Consider the following 9,098-nt stretch of genomic DNA (forward strand, 5'->3'; position numbering starts at 1 on the left):
GCAGCATGTGAATCCTGCCCATCTACTGCTCCAGCTCAGCAGGAGTGGCCTGAAAAGGACCATGGCTTTGCTACAACTGCTTTGTAGCCCCAACAAGCAAGCGTTTGGCTTGCTGTGAGCCATTTCTCATGCACCCTTTTCCTGCCTCCTCCCTCAGGCACAGTGCTTTCACATCAGAAATACTCCCCCAACACTTCAGGAGTTTCTTTCTTACACAGCCTCTGCAAGCCAAGAAAACTGCTCAGATCTATTCAGTAGATTCATTCCTGACAGTCTTCAAAGGATTGCTAATTCCAGCCTGCTTAAAAAAATGCAGGGCATTCCTCCTCTTACAGCTTTTCTGCCTTCCCTTCTTTCTGTAAGTCAGCACCTGTTGGGCCATAAAACAACGCACCAGAAACACAGTGCACCTGAAACTGTCTGAAGCTTCAGCAGCTTCTGCTATGGGCAGGGAGACTGGACACTCCTTGGAAGGGCAATCCAGCTGCCTATGCAAAACCAGCTTTCTAGAAGAGAGTGGTTCACCCCTGGCTGGCTTGGATTAAGGGCTAACAAGGGTTAATAGTGTTTGCTCCTCTCTCCATCTCACCCCCTCCTCCTCCTCCTCACTGTGCATTTCAGTCAAAGACCTGCTCCCTGGCCAGCCACTGCCGGGATTAGGCTGCTCCAACAGTCTGGCTGACACTCTGTGCAGGAGCAGGGTCCGGGGGTCTGAAGGCAGCAGGCGAACTGCTGCGCAGCCCTCCAGCAGGAACTCTAGAACTGAAGGAGCAACAATCACCACTCTGAAGATTTTAAAATTATGCAAGTTTAAAACAACCTTTGAAAACACCCAACTTAAGAAAATACCAAATTTCTGGTGGTTTTGTTGTTGTTGTTTGGGAGTTCCTCCCCTCCTTTATTTTTTTTTTTGTACTTCTCTTGAAAGACCGCAAGTATTTTAGTTACTATGCCTGCAGAGGAGCCATATGGAAAAATCGGTTCTGTCCTCTTAAACTGGTTGCACAGGTTTGATTTTCATGTGCCTACAGAGATCTGAAAAGTCTATGTCATTTTATTTTATGCTTTTTCGGCAGAGAGGGCAAGTGGTCTGTGGATCATCTGACCAAGAACACAATAGGTAAGCACAATATTTTTTTGTGTGACATATTTCCAAGAGTCTGAGAATATATTGTTTGTGTAATTGGGTGAAAATTACCACAGTCTTTAGGATGATGTTCTCTTTGGGATAAGCTGATTACAGGTTTGTTGATCACTTGGTTTATTTGTTTTCCTGGACAAGAAAAGCTGAGCTGCTGTGGTATCAGTGTGGTTTGCAAGATCCTGTCATTTAAACAGCAGAAAGACTTTTTTTTTAATCCTCTCTGAAAGGGCAGAGCAACTCAGATTCCACTGTCAAAGGTAAAACAAAATATTTGGGGTTATATTTTAAATCTGTAAGCTATTATTAGACTACAAGAACAACAAAGTGGCAAAGTGACTCAGAGTCATAAGGAAAGCTCTCTTATAAGAAAATTAAAAATGGAATTGATATAGAAATCTTAACTATTCTTTCAACTTGTTCAGATGAGGGTTTTATCCTGCCTTCAACCAGGTGCTAAAAATATTAAAAACAGACAGAAAATATATCAACTTTATTTGGATGTTGAGAGGGACATTCAGATGATCTGGCAGTGATAATTTCCATAATAATCTCACTGATACTAAAGATGTGCTTTACTTTGGGGATCACAGATTTTGTACACAAGAACCTACAGATGTATTCAATAGTATGTTTAAATATGCATGTTTGAAATGGCTTTAAAAAGGAACAGGTCCTTTTATAGTCACTTTAATTACAATGGACAGAGGGTCTGTTGAACTATAGATTTGACTGCCTGAGATGTTCTGCACATTTGCAGGCACCATGAAGAAAGGGCTGATCTCAGAAACAAGTAAAAATTACAAAGAGCTGAGCCTTTGTCTTTTATGTTCTTTTCTATCATTAACCAATAATCATATTTAACCAGGATATTTACTCTTTGCTGCTTGTAAGATGGAATAAGCTACTTTTCCCTCAAAAAAAGGATCTTGCTCACAGAGCTCCCTCTGCTTTCCAAATCCCTGAGCTACAGCTGGCACCTGTGTTAAAGGTCTATGCCCTTTCCACTTCCATACTTTTCTTTTTCTGAAATTGGATGTGGCAGACAAAAGAGTTCTAAGCATAATCAGTAACCTCATATAGTAGTGTACTGTCAAATTCCTTGTCCTAACCAGAGTGTCCTGTCTGTGTGGCTCTGGGCACTGTACACAACCTTTTAAATAATGTCAGAAATAACGTCAGCATTTGCTGATGATTTTGGGGACTGGTTGTGTACTTTTCTCTCATAGATGCCAAGCTGGTAATAAAGCCTCCTGGGAACAGGGACACACCTGATTTTTTAAAAATCTTCATCAGAGTGAGTACAATATAGTTGTTTCTGTGAGCAGCAAATGCTGAGACAGACTGGAAGTGATGCAGGTATGAAAATGATGGGCAATACAAAAATCTAAGAACAAGATTACTGCCCTACAGTAATAAAGCCTTCCTCTAAATGAGATATACAAAGTGCTTAGAATCTCCTAAGTGTCAGTTTAGGGATTCTCCGTCTTTCATCTAAAATTATCTTACACAACTCTCAATAAGTCTGATCCTCTTCTCTACACACAGAGAAATAAAAATTCAATGCTCTCTAACCGACCAGCAGCAGCAGTGTTTGGGATGTGACCTCCTGTGAGTTTGAAAGTGACAGCTCCATTACAAACAGCTCAGCCCTGAAATTTAGGAAATGAACACTATGAACTACAAAAAAATATTTCTGATGTAATTCTTCACTCATTCTTTCAGCAGTAAAAGATTTTTTTATAACTGTCTTGTGATATTCTACCTGTGCTACATTGACCATATTTTCTACAACAAAAGACTTCATAGAAGCTTCTGCCATTAAATCTTTACAGAGAAATCCTCTGAGAAATATTTGTGTGAACTTTAAGCAATTTAGCAAAATGGAGACTGGCACTCTATGAATGCCTGACTTGCTGTGATTATGATAAATACCAGTAAAGGCATAGAAAGTGTCACTGACTATTTTCTCCCCCATGACAGCAGTTTCTATTCACTTTTGTCATCTCACTTTGCAGTACGGAAGATGTCCTGGCTCGGGTTTTATCTGCCTCTCCATGTTCTCATGACAGCTTGCTTGTGCCATTCCATAAAAGCACCTACCACCAGTTCCCAACAGAGCTTCAGGACTGATCTCTTCAATTTCTACCACTCCCTGATACTTGCTGATGGTAAGGAAACTACAGTTCACCTGATGAAGGATATACCCAAAAGGTAAGAGCAAAATCAGCCACTCCTGTTCTCAAAGACTTCCTTGGGGCACTGGTAGTTGCACACTACCAGCACGAGCCAAAAATCTCTATGCACCTGCAGAGCTGTACCAGTGCACACTGAATTCACAGAAGAAGGCTCATTGCTCAAGTGTCATTCCATTGCCCAGAATCTGGAATGAGCCTCTGAGATGACATTTAGGTTCATGTACACATCTCAGGCACCTTTCTGTGGTGTTTGTCGGAGCAGCAGCACAGCTGACGCAAAGTGGGTGGGCTCCAGCAGCAAACAGTTGTGCCACAAACAGCCTGGCTTCAGGACTTTAGAGATATCAGCTGTCCTATATGCATAGTAAAATACAATTTTACCTAGCAAATTAACTAGCCCCCAAATCAACAGAACATCTGCACAGAGAAACTTCTGCCAGTGTCCTGCATGCTTGGAAGTGTTTTGTTGGTAAGACCAAAAGCACTTTGGATGTGGAAATTCCACAGATTCTTTGCTTCCCCAAAATATCTGTAAAGTTTTCTGCCATACCTGGATACGTGGGTGATCTGGTTATTACAACTGGTGCTGTATATCTTGGGTAGCAAAGATCAATCTGCTTGTTTGGGAAGAGAACACTTGAAGGGGTTTAATCAGACTCGACTTTGGGCAGTGACCAACACATACAGATTTTGACATAGACTCAAGTGGTCATGGAGCAGAGGGTGAGCCCAGATGGTTCAGTCTTCACATGAATTGCACAGACAGAAACTGGAACATGGCAATATGTTATATAATGTGATGATGCTCACAAGAGCAAGGAGCTCTCCTTGTTAAAGGAAAAGGGGCATTGAAATTTTTCTGTGCTCTTGGGGCATATTACAACTGCAATTAGGAGGCAAAACCCCTCAAGTTTAGCATGATCAGGTAAGGTTCTTATGAACCCCAGTCATCCAAACAGAAAGCCAAGAGATGGCAAGTTTTAGCTTAGAGTAAAAGACTCAAGAATGTGGTCCAGTAGCCATATCTTGAAAGTAAGCCAGACCTCTAGGCTTACATGATCTATCCATAATGACTAGGCTTGTTTTACTAATAAACAAAAAAAACCCTTGAATTGCCTTCATTTAAGTGCAGAGTGAGTGACCCAAGTCCAAACAGTTCTGTGGCCATACACAGTCTGTACAAAAACAACAGAAACAGAGTGAGACAGGAGGTTGAGCTTTTTTTAGGCAGGAATCAAAGCTGACCAAAGACAGTGATGTCACTTTGTACTGCTCATGCATAGCAGCCTTTGACATAAAGGCAATTAAGGTAGAACTGACCTGGAGGAAACTGTCATTTACATCTAAAACTGTTCAGGACTGGCTAAAACCAGTCTGTTACATCTGCTTCCTCTGACACCCAGGAAGACCTAGATATGCAAGCACACATGAGGGAGGATAGGGTCTAAGAGCCTTCACAAAACTCCAGTCAGGAAACTCTGGGGATAAGTGTACCAAATTCCCCAGTTAGGTAACAGGTGGTTATCTAGAAGGCAGTTCAAGCTAAACCATATCCATCATCCAAAATAACCAGCTCAGGACTGAGATATGATATTCACCTCAAGTGTGCTAAAATTCAGAGGGAAAAATATTGCCTAAGATACATGAACAAAGCTTTCAGCAAATATTAATCATTAGGGGAAAACAAAGAAAACCCACAGCACGTATTCCTCCCACAGCTGAAGATTTCAGGCATTCACATCCCTTTGTGTGGATGCACCTCAGAGAGCAACAGTCATTTTAATACCACATCAGAACAGCTGATTACAAGGAGTCTCATGCAAACTTGAACTGCCTGACATTTTCCTCTTTCTGATCCACATTTACAGGTACTACTTTGTTTTGGAAGAAAGCAGAGTCCTTTCACCTTTCACAATAACTGTGACCCCCTGTGATGTTCCCATCGAATGGAGCATACTTGTGCACAAGGCTTCAGCAAGTCTGCCAGGAAAAGAAACACAAGGTAAGACCTTCAGCACACAAAGTAAGACCTCTGTCAAAGCAGAGGCAAAGAAAGTATAAGTTACTCACAGGGAATTGTGTCACAGGAAATTCCCCACAAGCCTAAACATCTCACACTTCCCTCTCCTGCAAATTGCTGTGGGCAATCCATTGTTTCCATGGATGAAACATGGGAACCCATCAGATTTTGCCCTCACTTCAAGTAAATTAAGGATTATATGTGAAAGAAGTCTACATCTAAGGTTAATATTTGGGAACAGCTGTGGGTCTTTGAGGCTGCACACAGATCAACTCCATAAGCTCTTTGTACTGGGCCAAACTTGGCCCTGCTGCCTTAGCTCTTTTTCTGTGGCTTAGGTCACTTGAGACAGTCATTTGCTCCCCACAGCAAAGCGGAAAAGATTTATCCATTTCTTCCTCTAGAATTATCATCCACCATGGCAGTGAGCATTATACTGCCAGTAGCCTAAAAGGCAATTCCTTTCCCTTGCATGACCTTTTTGAATTAACATTTCAAACTAAGAATCTGAAAGCTGCCATTAACAAGTCTTACCTGTCAAGCAGGTACACCTGACCGAGTTCAAATTATGCTCCCATGTTTTCCTTCTTCAAAAGAGACAATGGCTCAAAACTAATCCAAAGAAAACTCCTCTTCTAGAAAGAGTGAGTCTCCTCAAAGTGAAGTACCCTAAGGGACAGCTAATGGAAGAAGAAAATTGTAGGGACATAAGGCATGATACAAGTTAAGCTTTTGCAATCTATGGTTTCATAATAACAGTGTTTTTGAAAACATAATTCTACAGCTGCACAGCAGAAATAAAAGCTTCTCAAATTTTATTTTAATAAATTGCCAGTAGCAACATACTTTTACTAAAACATATTTTTAGTTATAATTATTGTTTTCAAGAAGAAAATATGATGTGCCCTAACATATGAACAGTAAAACAGAAGTTTGGTTAAAACAGAAGTTACAAGTCTGCTTTTTGCCTGCAGGTGACCATGATACACAGGAGGTCTCAAAATCTCAGAAGGCCCCAAGCGTGGTGTCCACCATTTTTAACTACAAGGGAAATTCTGTAGAGACTTACATGGGTATGTCTTCTCATTCTGCCCTTTACATGCTGGAGTTCTTATCCACTGAGCGAGACACACACATTACTGTGTACCTAACGACTGACACAACATCTGGGCATCTCTATCCTGAGCTTCCAATGGATCCACGCATAGATGTTATTGGAGTTGGGCATACAACTGTGACTCTGACCTGGAAACACAGTCCTTCTGTCCTGCAACATAGAGAAAGCATCCAGTACTGCCTCCTAGTTAACGAGAAGCACAACTACAAGAGCTTATGTGCTGCTGAGACAGCAATCAGGTCCTCTGGAATGAAGCTGCCACCTACACTGGCTTTGTCCTTCTCTCCGTACCTTCTCGAGCCGCAGCAGGTGATGATACTGTCCAACAGTGAACTGAGCATCATCAACAAAGTGAGCAGTGGGGAAGTCCGGCAGATCTGCATGGGCACCAAGAACACTTACACAGTGCCCAACCTCAGCCCCAGCACCCAGTATTACTTTGATGTTTTTGTTGTCAACCTCCTCACAAATGCCAGCGCCGCTTACACCGGGACGTTCGCAAGGACCCTGGAAGAACCTGAACCCAAGGTGACCGAGCTGAAAGATGGGAAAGTGATTCAGGTTGTCCTGGATGGGCAAAAGCAGAAATCCTACAGCCTGCAGTACCAGGCGAGGCACAAGAAAGTGCAGTTCTCCTTTCAGTTGTGTCGTGGCCAAGTACGGGTTCACATAACAAGGAACGGCAAAACAGTGGCATCGGAAAACATCTCAGGGCTGAAGTATTTCTCTCTGAAGGGAAAGCTGCTGGACACATACCTGGTGCAGCTGAGGTCCACAGAGGAATCTAACTCTTCTGTGAAAGTACAGGTGTCCCCGCATTTCCACAAGCCTTTATTCCCACTTCTTCCAGAGAGCTTAAAAATCAAGTCCTTCAGTAAACTGAGAACCTGCAACTCTGTGACCATTGCCTGGCTGGGAACACAGGAGAAGAGCAAGTACTGTGTGTACAAGAGAAGGATTGAGGAAGATCAGGTCTGGAGGGAACTGCAGAGTGCAGACAGGTGCTCTGGACCTGAATCTCGGCACAAATCAGAGAAAGTGCTGTGCAAGTATTTCTATGATCTGAATCTCCAGCGAGCTGTCACCACAGAGACCATCAAAGGGCTGGATGCAGGAACACTTTACTTGTTTGATGTTTATCTCTTTGGGCCATCTGGCATCCCTGTCAGATACCACAGCAAAGTTGTGAAGACCAGAAAAAAATGCTGAAGGTTTTAAAGACAAGTTTTCAAGTGAGTGAATGAAGACTTCTCAAACTGCCTGTGCAGTTTAAAATATGCTGAGACAGAAAAAATATAAAGCCATGAGATTCTACAGAGAAAAAAAAAGTCTTAGTTGTCTAGATCATTACACTTACTTTTACATCTCCTCTCCTGTGTAGGGTGAGGTTTTTTCTTTTCCTATCTCATTCAGACATCAAAAACAGACCTGTGAAACAAACCCACGTATGTGGAAATAAAATACCCTAATGGCACCTATGAGAAATAGATTGGTTACCTAAAATGCTTCTGAAATCCAGTACACAAGTGCTGGGAAATGCCTCACAAGAGGCACACATTATTTTCAAATCCCAGAGAGTTTTCACACTTTCTGTAACTCACTGAGGTAATGAGGAACTGAGAGACCCCACAAGTCAGGCTACTCTTGAGAAACTGAATTTCCTCCCTGCTTGAACAGAGATGGAGACAATAAGAAATTAAAAGAAGCAGTGCAACTGGTGTAAAGCTCCACACCTCGAGTGAAGCAGGCTGAAATACATCTTCCCCTGTTACCCACGTGTTTGCTTGGTTTCATTTCTATAGAGAAACTGTGCTTGATTAGAAACAGAAAATTCAGGCCAGGAACTAGCTCTGGATCCAGCTTTTCTGGGGAGTATACAAACACACTCCTGTGCTGCTGCCCATTGAGGAAAGCAGCAAGTGGGGAATTCTGCCACAGAAAGAAGATTTATCTATAACCTCAGATATCGAGCCCCTGTCTATGACTGTGTGACTCCTGAGTGTAATATATTCATCTTTAAATGAGCCTATATCAATTAATGCATTGCTTTGAGAAAAACTAAATGTGGTTTTCCTATTAAATACCATGGAGGAAAAAAATATTTGTAGTAAAAATCCTGACAAACACTTCTTAGTTGCCTTGTTTCCTTGATTACTTTCCTTAGATGACATGAGATAGTAAAAAAAAAAAAATGGAAAAAATGAAACCCCCTTGTGCTCAATGTCAGTTATCAGCAGAAAATATTTTGCACACAGGCTCTGGAATTTACATATGAAGAGATATGATAGATCCACTGACCTCCCAGAGGTTGCCAGAGAAACCTTGCCTGCAGTAATTCTCTTTTTTCTACAATTACACTAAGAAAATACATAAATTATTAGTTCCATTATTGTATATTTCAGAAGTTCTCTTGCAATTCAAGGCCATCAAGGTTCTAGTTTGAGCAGTTATTGCCTCCAAGCATGTTTGGAGGCTCTTGGTAAGGACTGAAATCAGTCCTGTGTGCAGACATAGAGGTTTGTGTGTTCCCTGCTCCAAAGACCCTCTAGCCCTGTGCACCCTGCACAGCACACACCATACATTAGCAGACTCTTCAACCCCAGATGAGGGGCTCAGGCCTTC

At 41.9% G+C, this 9,098-nt stretch overlaps 1 protein-coding gene across 1 annotated transcript; it reads left to right on the forward strand.

Annotated features, from left to right (window-relative positions):
* Nucleotides 1–634: 634 nt before the first annotated feature.
* LOC116790547 (protein NDNF-like) lies at nt 635–8,605 on the forward strand. Its single transcript, XM_032695610.1, has 4 exons — nt 635–1,120; nt 3,160–3,355; nt 5,208–5,341; nt 6,334–8,605. The coding sequence occupies exons 2-4, from the start codon at nt 3,168–3,170 to the stop codon at nt 7,683–7,685; spliced, it is 1,674 nt and encodes a 557-aa protein (XP_032551501.1). The 5' UTR covers nt 635–1,120; nt 3,160–3,167; the 3' UTR covers nt 7,686–8,605.
* The last annotated feature ends 493 nt before the right edge of the window (nt 8,606–9,098 follow it).

Source organism: Chiroxiphia lanceolata, chromosome 8, assembly GCF_009829145.1.
Source record: "Chiroxiphia lanceolata isolate bChiLan1 chromosome 8, bChiLan1.pri, whole genome shotgun sequence".
Lineage (NCBI taxonomy): Eukaryota > Metazoa > Chordata > Aves > Passeriformes > Pipridae > Chiroxiphia > Chiroxiphia lanceolata.

What these genes read in the sequence shown, in the direction of transcription:
- LOC116790547 (XM_032695610.1), top strand. Translation starts at nt 3,168, where the DNA reads ATGTCCTGGCTCGGGTTTTATCTGCCTCTCCATGTTCTCATGACAGCT. An exon ending in ATGAAGGATATACCCAAAAG is followed by an intron (nt 3,356 to 5,207) that starts GTAAGAGCAAAA and finishes CCACATTTACAG; the next exon opens with GTACTACTTTGTTTTGGAAG. An exon ending in GCCAGGAAAAGAAACACAAG is followed by an intron (nt 5,342 to 6,333) that starts GTAAGACCTTCA and finishes TTTTGCCTGCAG; the next exon opens with GTGACCATGATACACAGGAG.